Here is a 22,850-nt window from a genome sequence, read left to right as displayed (position 1 = left end):
ATATTTTTTTTTTTGGCCTTAGTTCAATATTTGACTGCTGTGATGTGGGGGATACATTTTTACACCCTCAGGAACACATGGCATCCTAGGCTTTGGCTATGTTACCATGCCTCCCTCGGGTGAATAAAAAAATACATGGCCGACATCACAGCAATCAACAACTTTTCAATGTCTAATGATATAAACATTGATCTCCTTGTTAAAAATCTGGATAGTTCATCGACCATTGCGCGCTGTACACACATTTGAAGCTACACACTGGTTTCAAATCTCTCAATTCTAATATAGTATGGGAACCAGTATAACTACTCTCATCGTACATTTTCCAATAAAATTTAAAGAATGAATTCTAAGTACATTAACCCATTTTAATCTAAACAGAAGTTAGAAAAAAAAGTCACAATTTCATTTTTACAAAATAACTATATTTAATTCATAGGTAAAGATTGCGGTTAAATTTGGATAATTGTTTGTTGCAATTCCATTGTAATGGAAGTGGTAATATGGCGGACAGTGACTTCACTTCTAACAGCTACTGGACTATCAAGATTTTTTTATAGAGATCCGTGGGTACACATGACATCACATATGATCCCAAAATGCAATGCATACAAGGGCTGCTATGGTTTCATGGACTATATAAGCCACGGTTTGATGCAGGAATCAAACACGGTCTTGTTACCATGCCAGTTGGTGTGCTTGACTCCCGGTATGGTGTAAGTCTTGATGGCGTTACGCTGATCGAGGGTCTTCAAGCCAAAGTAGTCCATCTTGTACACCTTGAGAAAAAAAAAAAGACGACATAGTAAGAAGTCAGGTATGAGCTCCATATACAAGTACCCCCTCAACAGTAGAAAGGGGAGCATTGGGGGAGACTACTGGGAGCTTACATTTGTCGTGATTATATTATTTAACATCACCCTGTGACTGGGAGAGACATTTGAACGCATTGCCGATGAAGCCTGACCCTTACGGGAAGATGCCTCCTTCAGAGGTGAAAGGGTTGATGCGGGGTTGACGCAGGGTTGAAAACAAGCAGCGTTTCACACTTGAACATTTTCAACCCTGCGTCAACCCCGAGATTGATTTCACCCCGGGTTGAACTCAACCCTGCTCCAGACCAGAGTTGAGATTTTTAATCCCAGTTGAAACTCTCGCCAGGGTTCATAACAGTGGTAACTGCGAGAAATATGCTTGGTTTGCACGAAACAAGTGTGAAACAAAACGAGGTTAAAAAATAAAAAACTCATCCCGGGCGGCACTGGGTTTGCCCATGGCCGAGTTCAACCGGGGTTGAGAGGCTCTGTGAAAAGGCCCAATGATTGTGTTTGCACTTTAAAGGGAATATACATGATTGGCTTTTGCTGTAATTTTCAGAAATGAACTATTTGAGGGTTAGTATAATAGATCAAATATTGTTAGACTGACATGTTTGAAGTTTTGTGTTCGAAAATGCTGGGAAAAAAAACAAGAAAAACACAAATGTTCAAGTAGTCTGGTTCCCTGACTCCACTAAATATAAAATGGATCAATTTACAGATGCCGGAAACTTGTAAGGTAATGGAACCAGTCTAGCCGGCCTGCACCCGTTTATGAACATGTAACCAATAGCAAACACAATTTGGACTGAAAGAAAAATGGTTAATTTGGAGCAGTAGTTGAAAAATAGTTAGGTTTTTCCAACGGTGGTCGGCCGACCACCGTTTGAAAATTTTACAAAAATACCATTTTCTTGAAAATGACTTCACACCAAGTGCCATAATTTTACAGGATGCTTTAGACTGTCATTTACCAACATCCTAGTAAGGTATTTCGTAAAAACTAGGTAGTTTTATTTTTTGATGTTTGCAAATGTTGTATATTCCCTTTAATAGGGAATGTGACCTTTGACTAGAGTACACACAGGTACTAGTTTGCAGGCACATACCTCTTGATCTTTCATTTCAACAACCTTCTCATTGGCATCATAAAATCCAAAATGGCTGGAAAGAAAGGGAAAAAAAGGTTCGTTAATTGAACTACCATTGCAGCAAAGTTTCTGTCAAACATCACAGTATTACTCTAGCGGCATAGCTATCATATGATACAGAACGCCACATAAAATGATAGGGGGTGGATTCAAAATGTTTCATTAGGATACAAAACCATAAACATTTTGTCTGCTGCTAACAAAAAGGAGGCTGCAAACGCTAGTTGTCTGCATTTCCTTCCAGCCGCCACTGGCCACTTCTGGGAGCAAATGCCTATTATGGCAGCTACATGCCATTTTAGTCCTCCACTGACAATTTCCAACAACTATTGGCCATTTCTGGCTACTGCAAGTGGTGGCCACTTCCTGTCGCTATTGGCCATTTGCGGCTGCCACATGTACTGGGCATTTCTGACTTCCATCTTCCAGTTCTGGCCACTAATAGACACTTCTAGCAATTTTTGGCTGCTACTTGCCAGTACTGCCCATTTCTGGCTGTTACTGGTTAGTAGAGTAAATAGTGTGAAAAGCCGTAATTTGACGCAGCCTACCTAGACTGCCAGGGTGTGATGACACCGTCGTCTGGTCCTCCAATCATCACCAGCTGCTTCAGACGAAGAAAGTTCTCTTTCCATGCTGAAGCAGAAGAAAAGAAAACAGAAAATGAGTCTTTTGACTTTGCGCAAAACTAGAGTAGAACTTTTTAGCTATAACACATGCAATAGGTCCACAAAATAAATCGTGCTTCTTCACGCCATCACAATGAGTCCCCTTCAACACTTTTGTCATGGTTGGTCACAAAGCACTATCTATACTGTTCATGAAAGTGGTGTTTTCATGGTTTATACTGGGCGGTCAAAATTGAAAACATTACTGTCATGAAAGGACACTTCAACATCATTTTCGCATTTGCTGACAATGTCTTTCTCACATGCACAGGGCTATGGTTTGCAAAGACCGACTTGAAAATTTAGTCACTTTCATGAATTTCGCAAACATTAAATGGAAAAAAGCGAGGAAACATCACACTCTTTAAATAGGCTTCATGTAAATCAACAAGACCCTTCATCTATATTTTTGGAATTGATGGGTTCACTTTGGGTCTACGTGTTATTTTCGAGTTTCACCTCGAAAAAACACATTTTTTTTCCATTTGCTATTTCCTAGCAATATTAAAAGTTATTCACTTTTGAAAGAGATATCCAATGAAAAAATAAACACCACCGTTTAGTTATTGAATTATTTCTGCACAGAACTGGAATAACCAGCTGCCAGACAACAATTCCGCTCTCATAGGTCGGATTCATTTTTGCGCAAAATGAAAGCCCTTATTCAGAGGGTTGCAGACGCCCAAAATCGGAATAAAGGTTTTTTTCCGTAAAAAAAGAAAAACAAAATCCATATTTTTGAGTATGCAACTTTAATTTCTGCCAAAGACATATGTGATGCGATCAAGCTACATGAGTCGTTTGTCGACCCTGGTCAATTTTTTTTTTATTACAGATTTCAAAAGAGCACAATCTCAGCACTACTGCTGTGAAAACCGCATGCTGGTACCATCTTTAATTCAAAAATTATGGAAGTCGCAACACCAAGAGATGTGATGAGGTGATGTGATGAAGTGGCCCTATTTTGGCCTGTTTCTCCACATAAAAAAATCCTGACAAACGACTCATTTAGCTTGATCCCATCACATATTCTTCACCTTTACTGTTGGCATTGGTTGTTTCGTTGTTTACCACAGGAAGATATGTGTTGTGCTGCAAGTACAGGCTATGGTGATGAGGATCTACACCCAGGAATTGTGGGGATGAAATAATCAGAAAAGTTAATAAGGGAACAACATTTGGCCACTTCTTAAAACTTGAGCAAACATGTCATTTTTGGTCTTAACATGTAAAAGCAGTTCTTATGGCAAGATCTTTCTGCAAGACTGAATTAAGATGTACCAAGAAGTATCATTATTTGGTAAAAAAAAATGTAGCCTCCAAGATCTGGAAAATTTATCAAGTTTGTTTACCATCACAAATTTTATATGTATATTCCTCAATGATGCATAAAAACACATCAAAACCCTATTGAAATCATTGAATAAATTTCAAACATTTTTGTATGGTCATCCATTTCTTAAAGTTCACTATCAATCTTGATGACATATCCTTGATTTTCTTTCTCAAGATTCAGTGATGAAACTGGCCTATGGGGGAAAAAGTCGAAAAATAGTCTGAACAAAAATCTGTGTCTGAAATTTGGGTCGTGCCGTAGTTAAACCTACGTACATGTATGCAAAATAAAATTTGTGCCAATTTCCAGACACCTCCTGTTTTATTTTAGATCCAAATAAAACTTTACGATGTGAAAAAAATTATGTATTTCCATAAAATTAAAAGGCCTGAATTAATGTTAGAGTTTCAGACTCATCATCAAAGGAGTTCACTTCTAAGTTGGAAAAAGTCGAGGAAAAAGTCCAAGACAACAACTGTACTGATGCAGGTGGAAAAATGCTGGCAATATCGTCTTTTTCTTCCAACAACCGCCAGTGAAATTGATCTTTTATGCTCTCCTCGCCATCCTCAAGGTTATCATTGTGATTTTTAAAGAGGTTGTGGAATGCTCGAAGACAATTCCGTCATTTTTAGGGTATATGTAGCCTAAGGTGTTATGAAATAAAAACGACTATTGTTTCTGTCATGAAATGAATACAAAAGGTACTTTTGAGAGCTGTTTTTCAGGTCCTGTTTCGACCCGAACGTGCAATTTGTGTAAAAGTCGTCGTTGGGGGCAGCAAACAAAACATAGTACATCGTGACGTAATAAACAGGACTCCCTATGTAGCGAACTATAAACGAGTCCTGTTTATTACGTCATGATTTTTCTGATTTTACGAAGAGCCCGACGACTGTTGATTTCAATTATGCGCTCGCCGACCAACAAATTACTCGATGAATTTCAGTTTTATAAACATATAAACGCACATTACAAAAGAATGGGAGTTTGTCATTATGATATATATTGGTCTACTCTACAATAAAAAAAATATAAAAAACAAAACGACCTTCAGCATTCCACAACCTCTTTAAAAAATTGCATTTTGTACAACTAAATCGGAAACCTCCGAAAATTGTGCAGCGTGTGGATTTTACTGTCAGACGGTCAGTCATGGTAGTCGAACTCCTCGGGCTGTACGTAGTTTCGAACTACTCCGACCCAGGCTTATTTATGTGCGGCTACCATACAATCTGTGTACTGATGACTGCTAGAACAGATTAAAATTGCCCTCGCAATACAGATGTTGCGGTACCATTTTCATCAAATTCCATTCAAAGTTTATTTTAAAAATCAGATTGTGCGGTCCAAAGATCGTCAGAAAAAAATGGAATATTGGAAATAAATTTGAAAAAGTCAGATTTTCGATTAAATCCAGAAAAGTTTCATCTCTGAAGATTTGCGATTTCTTGAACAAACTACATCTGTTTGAAATATCCATGCGACAAAAGTCCTTCATACCCGACAAAAACTAAGAAACAGTTAGAGGTGATTTTAGTTTTCTGTGAGAAGTCAACCAAATACGTACCATTCCAGTAATTGCACACAGACACATCCTGTCCAAATGGATTTAAATAGCAGAATCTGGAACGACATCAACCACAGAGAAAAAGTGCTTATTGTAGATAATGAAAGTGATATTGTTCTGTACAGGGTGAGTGAAAAAAAAAGAAACCCAAATGGCAGGACCAATTTTTGAATGAAGTTCTGCATGTAGCACTTTTAAAATCTGGGATATGAAAGCCCAGTCATTAAGCTTTCTTTTGGTACAAGAATCATTCAAATCACTCATGTACTTTTCAAGTTACGGAATTTTGAACACAAACACCGTTATAAAGTTCTGTCCACGGATCACAAAAAAGTAAGTGCTCTTTCAGCAAAACGAAAACAATTCGCATATATAGGGATGCATGTGAATTGTTTTCATTTTGCTGAAAGAACACTTACCTTTTTTTTGTGATCCGTGGACAGAACTTTAAAACAGTGTTTGTGTTCAAAATTCCGTAACTTGAAAAGTACATGAGTGATTTGAATGATTCTTGCACTGAAAGAAGCTCATTAAAAGATTTTGAAAGTGCTACAGGCAAAACGTCATTCAAAAATTGGTCCTGCCATTTATGGAACGCCAAAGAGGCATTTAATGTGATCATCGAATCGGTGATACACTTTTGCAATCGGTGATGCATATTCACGATCGGTGATGGACTTTCGCGATCGGTGATAGACTTTTACTGGTGATGCATATTCACGATCGGTGATGGACTTTCGCGATCGGTGATGGACTTTTACTGGTGATGCATATTCACGATAGGTGATGGACTTTTACGATCGGTGATGGACTTTTACTGGTGATGCATATTCACGATCGGTGATGGACTTTAGCAATCGGTGATGGACTTTTACTGGTGATGCTTATTCACGATCGGTGATGGACTTTCGCAATCGGTGATGGACTTTTACTGGTGATGCATATTAACGATCGGTGATGGACTTTCGCAATCGGTGATGGACTTTTACTGGTGATGCATATTCACGATCGGTGATGGACTTTCGCAATCGGTGATGGACTTTTACTCAACGACTGGTCATCGCAGCTTTGATCACCGATCGCGAAAGACCATCACCGATCGCGAAAGTCCATCACCGATTAAATGCCGCTTTTGGCGAAACAGGAACGCCAAAGAGGCATTTAATGTGATCACCGAAACGGTGATGGACTTTCGCGACCGTCGCATCTGTGTGTTGCGTCGTAATCATTTGCACGTATTATACTTATCTATGTTCCTTGCTCTGGAGCAATTTAAATTTAATTGCAAATGCGCAGAGCCTTTATTTTGCTCTTCTGTTTTTTAAATACCTTTCGCGAAAATATGATAAATTTTACTTCCGCGTAACCGATGTAATTTTCGAACCATGGTGTGTGTGTTTGATAAGAATTAAATTTAGAATTTAATCATTTTTAAGATTAGAAAATATTATCATTGTTTTTTCAAAGAGCAATGATTCGATGTGTACATTTTTGTAATGCAGCATGGTACTCAATCTGCTAAGACCACTGTGGGAAATAGAGCTAGCTCTATGGTTTGTGCCAGCCATGTCTTCTTTGGCAATCAATCACCTTGTCCCTTTAGCCCTCGCAACAACACGTGCTTCAGGTCTCCACTTACCAGCTACCATTTTTTTTTGCAGTCGTGGAATTGGGGCACGATCGAGGTCAATCGTTTTTACATGGGGGCTCACAAATTGGGTGTTCCACATGCAAACGCGTTCCATGCACCAACTGACGTTCAGCAAAATAATGGAATCCTTTTCAATTTTAAGAACATATACCTTTACATCATGTACATGATGTATAGGCTACAACGGTCTACAATCGAGCCGCAACTTCCGAGATCTTTTCGAGCTTGTCTTAAGTGGCCTTGTCAATTGTATAGTGCACAAACAGAACAGACATTCGCTATTTAACCCAATTGGTTACATTATTCTTTAACTAATGAATAATAACTTATTCACCGGTGTGCACAGTCTTTTTAAACATCGGAGTTATCAAAGGAAAATATTGAATAATGTATAAATAAAAACACACTAAAATTTTCCAAAAGGAGTACAACCGCAACAGTTACCTATGTACCGATAACCTAAACAAAGCTTAGTCTGCCCATGACGCCGGCAGCCTCCGTCGCCCAGAAATCACAGCATATTTAAGTTGAAGAAAGTGGGTTTTTTGGGGGGGGGGGGGGGGTTGGCTGGGATATTTTCACCCACTTACTTTGATAATATAAAAAAAACACTCTGCACCGATAGCAAAAGTCCATGCAAGGTTGATCACCGATCGTGAAAGACCATCACCCATGGGCGTCACAAGGGGGGAGCACGGGAGCGCTCCCCCCCCCCCCGGAAAAGCCCCCCCCCCCCCCAAAAAAAAAAAAAGATGGGGGAAGAAGACAGAAAAAGGGGCGCGAAGTAATATTGTTTGAAAAATGCCCACCCTCGAAAAATGATAAATCGTGAATATGCTGGAAAAATCCAGGTATTTCGGGGAGAAAAATGTTTTGCCCCTCTGCCAAAAAATTCTGGCGACGCACAAATCACGGTGTTTTATAGCCACATTGCCAATGATAGGGAAAACCGGTCGACTTATCAATTGTTATGGTTATATTAATAACGGCAACACCAAACCGTAGTGGGCAACAGCGGAGACTCAAAGCCACGACATACACAATATGCTTGACAATAAATGAAATACATGAACATGAGATATGTGGCAGTAATAACAACAAATGAAAATCATACTTGAATTACAAAAAAATAACTTCCCACGTCATAGCCTCGTGACACTTGAGAGCGCTACGACAAGTATCAAATTAGAAAAACAAGGAATCTAAAAATTAATGTGGCCTGACGTTGCGAACTTAGCAAGTTCTTCTTCAGAGGCTAAAACAGAAATGACAGAGGTACAAACATTAACAAGGGGGTGCACACAAACATGCAGGGATGAAAGAAGAAACACAAAAGGAGGATTAGGTGGGAAAGGTGTGGAAAGATGCAGGGGAGGGTGGATGAGAGAACAAAGAAACAAAGGGAGATGGCAAACCACAAGGGGTCTGGTATGAACAGGGGAGGGACCAGAAAGGGGAAGGATCAAAGGTCACAGGGAGTGGGAACGGACAAAAGAGTGTGGGAGTGAAGGGGGATTATGCCGGGGGGGGGGGGGGGGGGGAACAGTATGGAGGTGGAAAGGGATGAAAGATGGTGGAAGATGGGTAAACACAAACAATGAAGACCAGGTGGATTATCTGTAACAGAAGACAATGGAGGAAGAAAAAGATTAATCATTTCCAAGTTGGATGTTGAGACCATGTGGTTGAATAGTTCGAAGACGATTCATCCACACTTTCTCTCTGCTGAGGCGAACTGAGTCCTTGCGATGGCCAAGAAATTCAATGCCCTGCAAAATCATATCAGAAATGGAGTGGTTAGGCAGGTTGAAGTGATGACCAACAGGGGTGTCTAGTTTCTTGGTGTTAACCGTTGACCGGTGGGCATAGAAACGCTTCTTGAGCGTATTCTTAGTCTCACCTACATACTGCACTCCACAGACCCTGCAAGAAATGAGATATATGACATTAGGGGTGTTACAAGTGATGTTACCAATGGTTCTGTGGGTAGTGACAGAAGAGTGGCCAGAAAAGGAGTCAGACTCCTGGATGTGAATCTGGCAGACAACACATCTGGAACTGCACTTGAAAGTACCATGCTGGGTGGGAGGGGATGCATCTAAGGATGGGACTTCAGCTCGAACAATCAAGTCCCGTAGATTTCGAGGACGCCTGTAAGCCAATGTGGGGCCGTTGGGGATGGCGCGGGCAAGGCGATCTGAAGTATGGAGGATATGATGATTGTCATTAGTGATTTTGCGAAGGGGAGGGAGATTGGGGTGAAACGTGGTAACCAAGGGAATCATGGGTTTGGCCATGGCATCAGGGGCCTTTCCCGTGAGAGCTAGATTTCTGGGGATAGCTTTAGCTCTGGCAATGGCACGATGAACTTGGCGAGAGCTGTGACCCCTGGCCACCAAGTTGTTCCTCAGTAACTGTGTATGGCGGGAGAAATCGGAATCATTAGAACAAATTCTTCTGAGTCTGAGTGCCTGGCTAAACGCTATGCCAGTTTTGCAGTGCCTGGGGTGACAGCTGGAGGAGTGGAGGTACTGGTGGGTGTCTGTGGGTTTGGAATACAGGTCAGTGGTTAGTGAGTTGCCTTGCTTACGGACGGTGACATCCAGAAAGTGGGTTTGGTGAGCCGAGAACTCCGATGTGAATTTGATGGTTCTGTGGAAGGAATTGATGTGGTTAGTGAAGGTCAAGAGACTGTCCTCATCGCTGGTCCAGATGAAAAAAACATCATCAATATATCTCCACCAGATCCAAGGGCGACATGGGGCCGAGGCAAGAATGAGTTCTTCGAGGTCACCCATGAAGAGGCAAGCCATGGATGGGGCCATGCGAGTGCCCATTGCAGTGCCGTGTACCTGTAGATAGTGTTCACCAAGGAAGGAAAAATTGTTCTTCGTTAGTATAAGTCTCATGAGGGTGCCAACATCACTGATGGGAGGAGTCGTGTGTCCTGCCTTGGCCAGAGCCAAGGAGCAAGCACGAACACCCTCCTCATGTGGGATGTTGGTGTACAGAGATGAGACGTCGAAAGTCCCAATGATGGCTGTGCTGGGAATCTGGTCCTTGATTCCTTCAAGCTTGCGTAGGAAGTCTGGGGTGTCGTGAATGTATGACGAAATCTGTGGGACAAGGGGTTTGAGAAAACTGTCAATGAACAGGGAGATGCGTTCCGTGGGTGAGCCATTACCGGAGATGATGGGTCTACCGGGATTGCCAGCCTTGTGAATCTTGGGTAGAAGGTAAAATCTGGCAGTCCTACAATCACAGGGAGAAAGAAATTTGTGAGCTTTCTTGGACAACTGGTCACGTGATCGCATATCGTCGAGTACCTGTTGTATATCTCGACAGAAAGTGCCTGTGGGGTCAGAGTCAAGGAGGGTATAGTTAGTACGATTATCCAACTGACGGTGGGCCTCATCAATGTACTGCTGACGATCCATGATGACCACAGCTGAACCTTTATCTGCTGGCTTGATGATGATGTCGGTGCGAGAGCGCAAGGAGTTGAGAGCCAGGCGCTCCTCTCTGGGGAGATTATCATGAGTCCTGTGGGGGAAGTTGTCTGGGTTAGTGACTTGGGAATTTATAACTTGAACGTATGTTTCTATGGCTGGCACACGATTCTTGGGGGTACCCATGAACTCTTGACTCGAAAAGGCTCTGGCTCACACGGTTCACTGTCCAGGAAAAACTCACGCAAAAAAACAAGGGATTGAATGGTTTCGTTTGCCCCATAAATATGAGGAGCAGGCTGTCTGTATCCTAAAAATTGCGAACATTTTAATCCTTGTAATGGATATTGTCTCTTGAAACCTTGGAGCACTATAACTGGCGGATGTAAGGGGTGGTGGTGGAAAACATTTGCAAGGAAAGTTCCTCTGTGTACTGTCCATCATGTGCTCGCTTAAAGGGAAAATACAACATTTGCAAACATCAAAAAATAAAACTACCAAATAATTTTGAAATACCTTGCTGGACTGTTAGTGAATGACAGTGTAAAGCATCCTGTAAAATCATGGCACCTGGTATACTGTCATTTTCAAGAAAAGTGGTATTTTTGTATCAATTTCTGGTCGCTGGTCGGCCGACCAGCGTTGGAAAAAACTGGTTTTTTTTCAAATACTGGCCCCAATTGACCATCGCACTTGTTTGCAATCGATTACACACCTATGAACGGGTACAAGCCAGCTAGACTGGTTCCCTGACCTTACAATTCCCCAATGTATGTTAACTGCTCTGTTTCTTCTTATATGGAGTCAGGGAACCAGACTACAGGAAAATGATTGTTTTTCTTAGTTTTTATAGCATTTTCGAACCCAAAACCTCAAAAAAGTCAGTGTAACTACATTTGCTATATATTTCCAACCCCTGCAATTCCATTCGTTTCTGAAAATTACAGCAAAGGCAAATGATGTATATTCCCTTTAAGTGTGCTTAAGTGACCAGAGGCCCCACATATCTATACCAAGATTGGCTATTAGATGGATTTATAATGATGATGATGATGATGATGATGTGATTGCATTCCTGTGCCCCCTGGATGCCTGCTCAGACCCCTCAATAACCCCGCCATATATGCTGTCTCCAATGACCCACACATCAATCATCATATTATGCAAAAACCTTTTATCACGTATTGGTAAAAAAATACTCGGACTCAAATTTAAGGACATGAGAAACACATTGCTGAGATGATTGGTAAAGCTAATAGAAAATTATTCATGTTCAGGAAACTGAAAGAAACTGGTTTTACTCTAAGAACTTGTTACCCTATGTTAGACCAGTCCTAGCAAACGCATCGCCGGTGTCACGGTCTCGCTTCTCCGGCGTGCTAGCTTCTCCAAAAGGAAAATTTCGCTTCAACACGCATGCACAAAATTGCGCAGTAGTGTACATTTTCGTCACTGTATTAGTGTGCCGAGTTCCTCGGGGTTGTACTTGTGCATGTAAGATCTTATTTGTATGAATGGTTACAGGGTATCAGTCGAATCCAGAATTTTCGTGGCACGCACTATTAACTCCCAATAACAAAAAAAGACTTGAAATGCACATTTATTTTAAGCCATGGTTGCAATAATAAAGACAAAATGGACCACGAACGAGCAAGGAACACGGACCAAGGAGTTCGTTCTTAATTATTCCTCCATGAACACACACACATGCATGACGCTGGGAACACCAATCAGAATGCTTGCAAGACCATGGAATGACTTGACCCGCAGGAAGTGTTACATAACACATTCTTAGGTGTCCTTCACTGTGTTATTAATGGGCTTGGTAGACTTCAACAGCCCTAGGAAAAGTAAGCACAGTGGACACATGAGCATGAATCGTGCTCATGTAACGTGCACTATAACGTGCTCAATTATCCGCCGAATCCACCCGGAGAAGCTAGCACGCCGGAGAAGTGAGACCGTGACACCGGTTTGGCACTCAAGCATTACACTCAAACAGACCAATCTAATTTAGTCGATCCAAAAGAGTTTGCCGTATTACTCTATCTCTGGATCACCTTTATGATAGAAGAACCACTATGTGTACAAACTTTGCTCTAGGTGCTTTTAAATCAGGCAAATTTAATGAGTGGTTTCCTCAATCAAAAAGTTGGCACACTATGAATCTTAGATCGAGTAGAACACTCAAGGAGTATCCCAGTTCATCCAAGAGATTTCGAAATAGCCCAGACTCATCAATAGTTCAACATAGGATTTTCAAATGTATACAATTTTAATTGCTATTATCCGAGTGTATATGTTTTTGAGAATAATGGATTGTTGTGCATTTTGTATGTGTTTCGATTTCTCGTGAAATGTGTTTATTTTTAATTTATTTTAATTTTTACTGTAAATCACTGTGCAATTCAGCGTCTGAGCTGCTTGATGGTGATAATCAACCCAAATAATAATAATGTTAATAATAATATTGATAAAAAATAATAACTTATAATAACCCATAATTGGCTATTTGGGGAACATTCCCATAAACTAGTGCACACATTTTTCCCCCAAATTTAATGACCCGTAACTCCAATTTTACCTTAATTCGCCGGGTAATTTTTACTAATTCGACCACGAGCAATCGAGTCTATTTGCGACGATAATATTTTGCCTCTAAATGTGTGACGCTAAAGTGTCTCCCGTTCTGTTCATGCCACATTCACAGAGGAGTGTTTTATTCCGGATACCTGTGATATGGCATATACCGTTTGAATTGTTAATTGTTATGGTTATGTTAATATGGGCAACACCAAAGGCCCAAATCCACAGCGGCATACACTAACTGCAAACATTTCACGGACATTACAAAAAATGGAGTTCGTAAGTGAGAACGGACATTATAAAACATATAACCGTATGAACACAATTTAGGGGCAACACCAGGCCCGACCAGTAGTGGGCAACACAAGAAACTCAAAGCCACGGCATACACAATATGCTTGACCATAAATGAAATACATGTAGGCCTATATGAAAATGAGATATATGTGGCAATAAATGACAACAAATGCAAATTAAACTTGAATAACAAAAAATAGCTTCCCACAGATGTACATCAGTCAGGAAAACATCATAGCCTCGTGACACAGTGAGATCGCTACGGCAAGTATCAAATTAGCCTAACAAAATAGAAAAACAAGGGATTGAATGGTTCCATTTGCCCCATAAATATGAGGAGCAGGCTGTCTGTATCCTAAACATTGCGAACATTTTAATCCTTGTAATTTGTATAGTCTCTTGAAACCTTGGAGCACTATAACTGGCGGATGTAAGGGGTGGTGGTGGAAAAACATTTGCAAGGAAAGTTCCTCTGTGTACTGTCCATCATGTGCTCGCTTAAGTGTGCTTAAGTGACCAGAGGGCCCCACATATCTATACCAAGATTGGCTATTAGATGGATTTATGATGATGATGATGATGATGTGATTGCATTCCTGTGGCCCCTGGATGCCTGGTCAGGCCCCCCAATAACCCCGCCATATGCTGTCTCCGATGGCCCACCCATCAATCATCAGGTGCAAAAATTGTTTTACCATTTATTGGATAAAAACAAATCACTGTGTTTATGCCACATCCACAGAGGAGTGTTTTTATTCCGGATACCATCGATTGGGCATTTACCGGTTGCAATATGGGCAGCACCAAAGCTCAAAGCCACAGCGGCATACACCAACAACAAACATTTTACGCACATTAATTTAAAAAAAAATGCAGTTCACATATGAGAAAGACACTTTCAAACACAAAAACACCGTAAACAAATATCACCGTCAGGGGCAACACGAGAAACCCTAAGCCACAGCGGCATGCAAGTTCAATAACTGATGCACTTTGGCGATCGATGATGGATTTTGCAATCGGTGATGGGTCGTTGATCATCGGTCGCAAAAGTCCATCACCGATTGCAAAAGTCCATCACCGATCGTGAATATGCATCACCAGTGAAAGTCCATCACCGATTGCGAAAGTCCATCACCGATCGTGAATATGCATCACCAGTAAAAGTCCATCACCGATCGCGAAAGTCCATCACCGATCGTGAATATGCATCACCAGTAAAAGTCCATCACCGATCGCGAAAGTCCATCACCGATCGTGAATATGCATCACCAGTAAAAGTCCATCACCGATCGCGAAAGTCCATCACCGATCGTGAATATGCATCACCGATTGCAAAAGTGTATCACCGATTCGATGATCACATTAAATGCCTCTTTGGCGTTCCATAGCCATTTGGGTTTCGTTTTTTTTTTAATCACCCTGTATTTTCTATAGCACATTCAATTTAATACCTTTTGATGTTGTATTAAATTCTTTTCACATCTTGTGCACTGCAGCCCTGTTTTAGGTTAATTCTTTTGTACCACATGGATACATGAGTGCTAATACTTCTAATACATTCGATTAATTGAATTAAAAAACAAACAAACAAACAACAAACACGTGCTTAAAGCACACCACTCGGAGGTGAAACACGAATTTAAACTTAAAGGGAATATACAACATTTACAAACATCGAAAAGTCAGTGTAACTATATTTGCAATATATTTCCAAACCCCCAATTCCATCCATTTCTGAAAATTACAGCAAAAGCAAATGATGTATATTCCCTTTAAAGACAACTTTAAATTCACACTCACTTGTAAACGTCTTCCTTGAGCAATGGTAGAGCTGGTAGAATGTATGATGTATCTGTGAATAAACCATTATTACATTATTCAGAAGATGGAATTGGCGTCGGGGTGATGTAAATTCAATATTAGGTTTTAGACGTCAGTGAAGTGCACAACCTATTAAATATTGAATCACTACGTTAATTGTTCAAATATCTTTGTTCTGTGTATGTGTGTTGGGCGGGGGGGGGGGGGGGGGGGGCATTTTGAGGGCAGCAAGAGGGTAGTCCCTTTTCCATCCGTCTACTGAGGGCGCTGTTCACAGCAGACGACCTAGGACTCTATCGAACAATAGGAGGTGCTCTTCCTTGCCACATATTGGGCCAAGTTCGCACAAGGACTATAGTTGACCAATGGTTAACCATAGTCCGACTAACGCTTGCCCGAACTCTGTCTAGTCGACAGTGGTTGACTACGCTAGTTGACTATTTGGAACATTTGATGACATTTTGACCAGCGTTTGACTAGAGACTTTCGCATGTTGCTATCAGTGCGCAGGCGTAAGGTACGTCAAAAATCAACCACCAGTCGACTTTTGGTCCTTGCCCGAACTTGGCCTTGACTGGAAGACACACTTTGGAAAACATGTTAATTTTAAAACTCGTCTGAGAGGAGACTGATTGGGGAGGGGGGATGGTACCCCCCCTCCTAAATATGCCACTGTTCATCTGCTCATATTATAGTATCCTATTGAAAACTACTTTTCAAAGGTGTGGTCTTTACTTTGATAAATAAAGGACTAAAATACAGAAACGAACTATAAATAAACTATTTCTCATTCTTCCTTCCCAATTTGTTCTTTTTGACAGATACCTCCATATTGTCCCATTTGGGGAGTTGACAAGGCGATGAAGGTGTGCACGTTGTGATCGGGCATCGTCTCCAACACACCACGGCACATGATACCGCCTGAGGAGAAACGAAAACGAAACAGGTTCAAGTGTTGCATATACTTTGCACTGTTTTTATAAGTTGTCCATGATGAATTTGTAACAAGAACTATTTCCTTGTTGCACAACCTCAAGTGTTTATATCAGGGAAACAAAACTGACCTAATGGCCCTGGAGAGGATAGTTCCTTCTTCTTTGAAGATTCGTGCCCAGCGCTCTTATAAAATATTTTTTTCTCCTAATGAATTTTCAATTCGTACGTTTTATTTTTAAGAAAAAATACTTGCTTCTAATTTTGGGCGTCTGCAACCCTCTGAAAACTTGATTTTATTTTGCGCACAAATGAACCTGCATGAGCCAACTTATTGTCTGGCTGAAAATTATTCAAATTTTTAAAAGAAATGATTCAATAAATAATTGTCAGTGGATTTGTTTTGTATGATGTCTCATTCAAAAGTGAATCACTTTTTGTTACTAGGAAAATTGGGATTAAAAAAAACCCAACAAAAAACTTTTTGGGGGTGAAACTCAAAAGACCACCGGGAATACATCTTAAATATATTCACCATTCAGTCACTGTCATGTGCACACGCACGCGTATATACTGTACATGTTGTACACTGCTTATGGTCTGTGTAATCAATGCATATATACATGTACATGTACCTCCTAAATATCTGGAATGATGGAGTTTTGCCTCAAGATTTGTTATATGGGTTTTGCCAAAAGAGCGTTGAAGTTGACCTCAAAAACCTGTGATATTTCATGGGAAGATATTACATCTGAGGCAACATGTACAGTGGAGTGGATTCAGCGTTTGGGCTGGGGGGGGGGGGAGGGGGTTAGCTGTCAAAGGGGAAGGGAGGTTTAAACGGTATGTGCTACTTTTCCTGCATGATTTTTCTTTTATTTTTGAGGCCCAATGGTGGAGGAGGGGGTTTAGACCATTTTTTCTCTGTATGATTTTCCTATTTTGTTTGCTTAGTACTTTTCCATTTGAAAGGAACTGTGTGCATTATGCTTGACAAAGCCATGATTTGAAAAGTGGCCCATTGGCATAAGGGAATATCACTTTCATCTTCTCTGAACCTAAACCAGGAAGATATGAGGTTCTTATCTTCACTTTCTGCTTTGGACGAAGAGATTAAAGGGAATATACATCATTTGCTTTTGCTGTAATTTTTCTCACTTTTTTGAGGTTTTGGGTTCGAAAATGCTATAAAAACCAAGAAAAACAATCATTTTCCTGTAGTCTGGTTCCCTGACTCCATATAAGAAGAAACAGAGCAGTTTACATACATTGGGGAATTGTAAGGTCAGGGAACCAGTCTAGCTGGCTTGTACCCGTTTAAAGGTGTGTAATCGAATGCAAACAAGTGCGATGGTCAATTGGGGCCAGTATTTGAAAAAAAGCCAGTTTTTTCCAACGCTGGTCGGCCGATCAGCGTTGGAAATTGATACAAAAATACCACTTTTCTTGAAAATGACAGTATACCAGGTGCCATGATTTTACAGGATGCTTTACACTGTCATTCACTAACAGTCCAGCAAGGTATTTCAAAATGATTTGGTAGTTTTATTTTTTGATGTTTGCAAATGTTGTATTTTCTCTTTAAGCAGGTTTCTTGAACTGAATAAACCAGGAAGATTTCGAAGAAACTCTTCTCTACCCTTTCAAGATGCATTCCACGTGCTATGTTTGAGTTTCATCCCGAAATTTAGATTCCTTTTCTAAATTGCTATTTTTCTAGCAATATAAAAGTTATTCACTTTTGAATGAGTCATTGACTGAAAAAATTCCTGGTCCATGTTTAATTATTGAATTATTACTTAAAATTTTGAAATATACAACTGCCAGACAATAATTCCTATTCTCAAGAGATAGGCATCAGTTACGGGATGTATTTATGCGCAGAAGCCTGTTTGTGCCCAAAAGACACACAAAAAACAGAAACTGACTTGCAGGATTTTAAAGGGTTTTACACATTTGCTCTACATATCGACTTCCCACTTAGAAGGTTTAAACACGAAAGTTACAGAATGCCTTTGAAGTTTCTTGCAATACATGTAGTTTAAAAAGCCTCAGGGAGTTTTTAACTAAAGTAATTTTTTAAAACTCACCTTGAGAAAAGCAGAGTAGGATGACACCATTCGGGGCCTGTTGCATGATGGGTCGCATGGCGGCAGCAAACTTGGGGACTTGCTCCCATAGCGGCTTCAGGCTGTCCAAATCTTCAAATAATGGAATATTACTGATGTTCGTCCCTGGGTGGGCCTGAATAAAGCAATGTTCCCATTAGCACATAAAACTGATAACGAAACTAGAAATGTGCATGTGGACAAACACAAGCTGTTTCGAACACGTATCCCGGTTTAGGTCAATTAAGTTACAACCAAATCGAACCTACACTTCTTTAGATATAGGCCTTAGAAAATTACCCCTTTAATGTGACGTCAGTCACATGACTTGCGATGACGTCATCATGGTGTCACTTTAATTTTCATCTGTAACATGCCCTATGTAAGTACATGTGCCTCCAAAGATTCAACCCAATTGGACTTGTACTTCAGAAGATACGAGGCTTTGAAAAATGCACCTTTAATGTGACTTAATTTGACACTTGGTGACATCATTCTGGACCATCTGCAGGTAGATTGACCATCTGCAGGTAGTGTTCTATTTGTATACGAAGTCTGAAGTCAATCAGACTAAACAAAAACAAAAGCTGTTATAGAGAATGTACTCCGAAGCTACTTATATTTTTTTCTGAATGAAACAAAAGAAATGTTTGGAACACATAGCGCATATCTACTTGGTACCTGTTTGGTGCTTTTAAATGCATTTTTTTTTTCAAAAACAAACATTATATTGGATTATGCTCAAGTATGCACATCATGCAGACTTCAAATCCCATTACTTACCAGGAAGCAAAACTTGCAAGGCACATTCACAACAGAGAGTTTCAATAATGGAGGAAATACTACAAGCCCAATAAAGGTCTTTACATAAGGCCCCCCCAAAAAAGTCTCTGGTTTCTGGTATGCGCGCGCGTCGCCGTAGCCATGCGCGTCAGCAAAATGAAAAAAAAAATTTTCAATGAAAGATGATGTCTCAAAACCGCCAAATTCACTGGTTTGACTGGAATCCTGCTGCTGCACAATTTTAACGTGTTTTAGATGGGGTTATGATCGAGAATGAGCTTTATGTGGCCTCTCTGGTCTCCCATAATATTTGCACTAAGTTTAGTCGGGCACCATTTGCAGTCATCAGCCGACATTTGAAGCAAAAAAAACAGGTAAAAAAAAAAAAAAAGCTGCGTCGCCGCACCACTTTTTGGGCAAGCTCCATACCAGAAACCGGAGACTTTTTTTTTTGGCCTAAGATATAGAAACTACATTGTAAACAAGGAAGAAGTAAACACTTCTGAAAAATATTTGTCTTTTTCCTGGTACGTTTTCAATTTTTTTTGGGATTCTCGTTACCACATCCAGACTTTGCTCTACAAAATAAAAGCTGTGGATGTTTTGATCTTACAGTACCTGTAGGACAAGGACGGCCTGTCAGAATTGGGGGGTGGGGCCGGGGGAGGGCGAGAAAGGAAGATTATAAATTTGATTACACCAAATTGCAGATTCAAGATAGCACAAAAATTGAAATTTCTCAAACTAAAGAAAGGGTGGCTTTTCCTTTTTTGAAATTTCAATACAAGATAGTTGGGACAGTTTCAGCCAAAGTTGGGACCATGGTCCAGCTGCAGAGTAACCATAGACAACCTAGACACGACATTTGTGCGTTTATGTTGTGAATTTTGTTAGCAAAATATAGGCTGCGTCACACGGCCAAGACTTTGACTCACATGTAAATGAGGAGTGTTCTATACGTGCAGTATTTTGCTTAGCCCCACTTGTGTGGCCTCCGTATTGCTGCACTGTCTGGTTTTCCAACCTTACCTACTGAGGACTTTAGTCCAAACACTGGCACACCCTTAGTTTTTGGCATTTTTTTTACATACCACTTATATGGTTGTATTCTATGGTTCCTCATCTTTTGCCCTTCGGGTAGATTAGGTTTTTTGAGAGATTTAGACATCTTTCTTGAGTCAATGTGTGCCAGTTTCACTTTCAGACTAAACTCCTCAGGGGAAACCAGACGTGTGGCCCAACGTACAGCGCAGCAATCAGAGGCCACACAAGTGGGGCTATATTTTGCTAAGAGTTTTGTACCCAAATGTCGCGTCTAGGATATTTTTCAATTCAGCTTTTTTTCATGCAATAATAAATAAAAGTTATTACATGTATAGACCCCCAAACGCTACAGTCATGACAAAATTGACAGTCTTTCTCCATAGCATAGGCATAATTTTATACCAAATGAAAATCGACATTCAAAAAATCATAAACAACATAAATTGCATTTACCTCCTTAATAAACGCTACCAAGTCGTTCAAGGTACTGGTCCCGGTAAAGATGCCGTGGACCAGTATGACCGGCAAGTACTTGGGAGCGGGGGACGACGGGCGACCGTACCGTGGATCGCGCGCAATTCCCCGGGCCAGGGTTGCAGCGATCACGGTCCCGATCAGAACCACACAGATTTGGTGAAATCGCAATAAAGACGACATGATTGTTTTCCAGCATCAAGTTCCGCGTTCACTTAATTACTCGAGCGTGTGGTTTGTTCGGTTAGCAGGCACGAAGTGTTTTCGTATGTTGGTGACAAAATATAACATCATTCTCATCTCAGTCATGTTTGCTGAACTATTTTTAGAAAGTGTACGCATGCCCATGGGATGGGATAGGGACATGTGGGATATGCATAGCGCGGCGCGAGACGATAGTTCGGGAGAGGTTGCATGGTGAGGGCGCTACACACGATTTACGGTCCGGTGGGGGACCACAAAAACAACAGAAATATCGGGGACAGAAAACAAAATTCTCACCTCTTTTTTGAGGAAAGATAAACTCAATATCACAAAATATACTTCCCATTTTTGTACCCCCTGTATCAACTGGGAACCAGTTTAATTCAATAGTAGTGTACACACATTTTTGAAGGCACATTTTGAAAGTAACTTGTACATAATTGTGCAGCCAAATTTTCATTTTTAAAGGTAAAGATAAAAGACGGAACACAAAGCAAAAGACCTCGGTTGTCCATGTTATTTAATGTTAAATACAAGAACTTGGTGAAGAGTATATAAAACGTGTTCATGTTTGACTTTGCCTAAGTTTCTTGGGTTGCTCATGCCTTAATTAGACTGACACATTTCTAAAATCAATAAAAGCTCCAAATGTTTTACTTTTGGGACACTCAGTTCAGAACTCACAATTACTATGCCATACAAATAAATTAAACAAAACAGCAATCAAAAAACAAATGTGCATGAATTGGTCGAAAAAGCAAAGTAAATCTAATACGGCACCAACTGAAGCATTTCAAGTGGAAACAAGCAAGGATTGAAAGTTTTAGGGAAATCTCAAATTTTAAACAAGCTGAAATCAACTTGCCTGTAACTTTTCTGCCACGAACTGCCAGTGAATTCAATCAGTACAGGAATCAATTAAGCAGCTAATTCATGGTGGCATTACCTACTTGAGGCCTTCATTAAAACACAACGGATGTCCATGAACAAACTCACTTGTAGCAAGTGCAAACTTTATAAATTACATGAATGAAACTCAAGATGAATTCCAGAGAACTGTTGACCCAACTGCTTCATCATGATACACGCACAATTAGAATCTTACTGACATGACTGACAAGAAATGTATGCTTTTGCCAACCAACAACTTTTACAGAAAAAAACCAGGCTTAAAACAAAATACCCTCATTCTCAATAAAAAACCCCCATATTCTCACTAAAGAAAAGGCCTGTTTGATGGTGATGATAAAAAAAAGACAACTCTTGAATCTTCACCGAAACCCAGTGCTTTTTAAATATGTATACAGCTTACAGACAGAAAAAAAAAATAGAGAGAAGTTAACAATTAAGGTAGGCCTGACAGTGGCGAAGCCAGGAAGGGGGGGGGGGGTGTTTCCCCTTAATAACCCTAAAATGTTTGCGTTGCCAAAGAAGTGTTCTTTAAAAAGTAAATTCACCAAAATGGGAATGCAGATGAAGGAAATTAACTTGATGCCAATTCCCTTCACCCAACTAAAAGAATTTATGAAAAGAGGAAATGACTCCTAGCATCAAGTGAGGTCAGTTCCCCCCCCCCCCCTTTCAAATTTGTAGCAACTGACTGGCCAATCGGCCCCCAGAAAATTTAGGCACATTTTCTTGTGGGTCCTCCCTTGTTCCCCCGCCCCCCCCCCCCCTAAAATCCTGGCTACGCCACTTGGGCCCGATGCTGCAATTGAATCACATAACAATGATTCCCATTCCAAGTCTTCGCATTTCTGTTGAAATCCTACAACTTGTGGTGGATTTTATGAACACGGCGCAGCAGGGACACAATTCTGAATCCAGATATGATGAAACTTCAGTCTCCTAAAGCAACTCCTTCTGACTTGATGAGCTGTGAGACGTTTGGATGCCACAGTTTTATAACTTTTGCTGCAACCTCAAAACTGCCACGGTTCAATCAAGGTCACCA

The 22,850-nt window shown here is 40.5% G+C and overlaps 1 protein-coding gene across 2 annotated transcripts; it reads right to left on the bottom strand.

Moving 5' to 3' along the window:
- LOC119734369 (lysosomal thioesterase PPT2-A-like) lies at window positions 1-21,057 on the bottom strand. Of its 2 annotated transcripts, XM_038207861.1 has the most exons (9): window positions 20,672-21,057; window positions 18,374-18,527; window positions 16,176-16,271; window positions 15,330-15,381; window positions 5,544-5,599; window positions 3,675-3,758; window positions 2,521-2,605; window positions 1,928-1,982; window positions 1-779 (listed from the first exon to the last, which is right to left on the bottom strand). In XM_038207861.1, exons 1-9 carry the CDS (start codon window positions 20,873-20,875, stop codon window positions 636-638), a joined length of 930 nt encoding a protein of 309 aa, XP_038063789.1. In that variant the 5' UTR covers window positions 20,876-21,057; the 3' UTR covers window positions 1-635. The 2 variants fall into 2 exon arrangements, with proteins under 2 accessions (XP_038063789.1, XP_038063790.1); XM_038207862.1 differs by lacking the exon at window positions 3,675-3,758.
- Between the last annotated feature and the right edge of the window lie 1,793 nt (window positions 21,058-22,850).

This window comes from Patiria miniata, unplaced genomic scaffold, assembly GCF_015706575.1.
Source record: "Patiria miniata isolate m_02_andy unplaced genomic scaffold, ASM1570657v1 HiC_scaffold_27, whole genome shotgun sequence".
NCBI lineage: Eukaryota > Metazoa > Echinodermata > Asteroidea > Valvatida > Asterinidae > Patiria > Patiria miniata.
Note: the sequence above shows the minus strand (reverse complement) of the source record. Positions and strands in the feature narration are given on the sequence as shown.

Bases quoted from the DNA above. Each gene is read 5' to 3' on its own strand.
- LOC119734369 (XM_038207861.1), bottom strand. From the start codon at position 20,875: ATGTCGTCTTTATTGCGATTTCACCAAATCTGTGTGGTTCTGATCGGG. The intron at 16,272-18,373 runs GTGAGTTTTAAA...GTTTCTCCTCAG, and splicing joins CCTACTCTGCTTTTCTCAAG to GCGGTATCATGTGCCGTGGT. The intron at 5,600-15,329 runs GTGAGTGTGAAT...ATGTCGTTCCAG, and splicing joins CTCAAGGAAGACGTTTACAA to ATTCTGCTATTTAAATCCAT.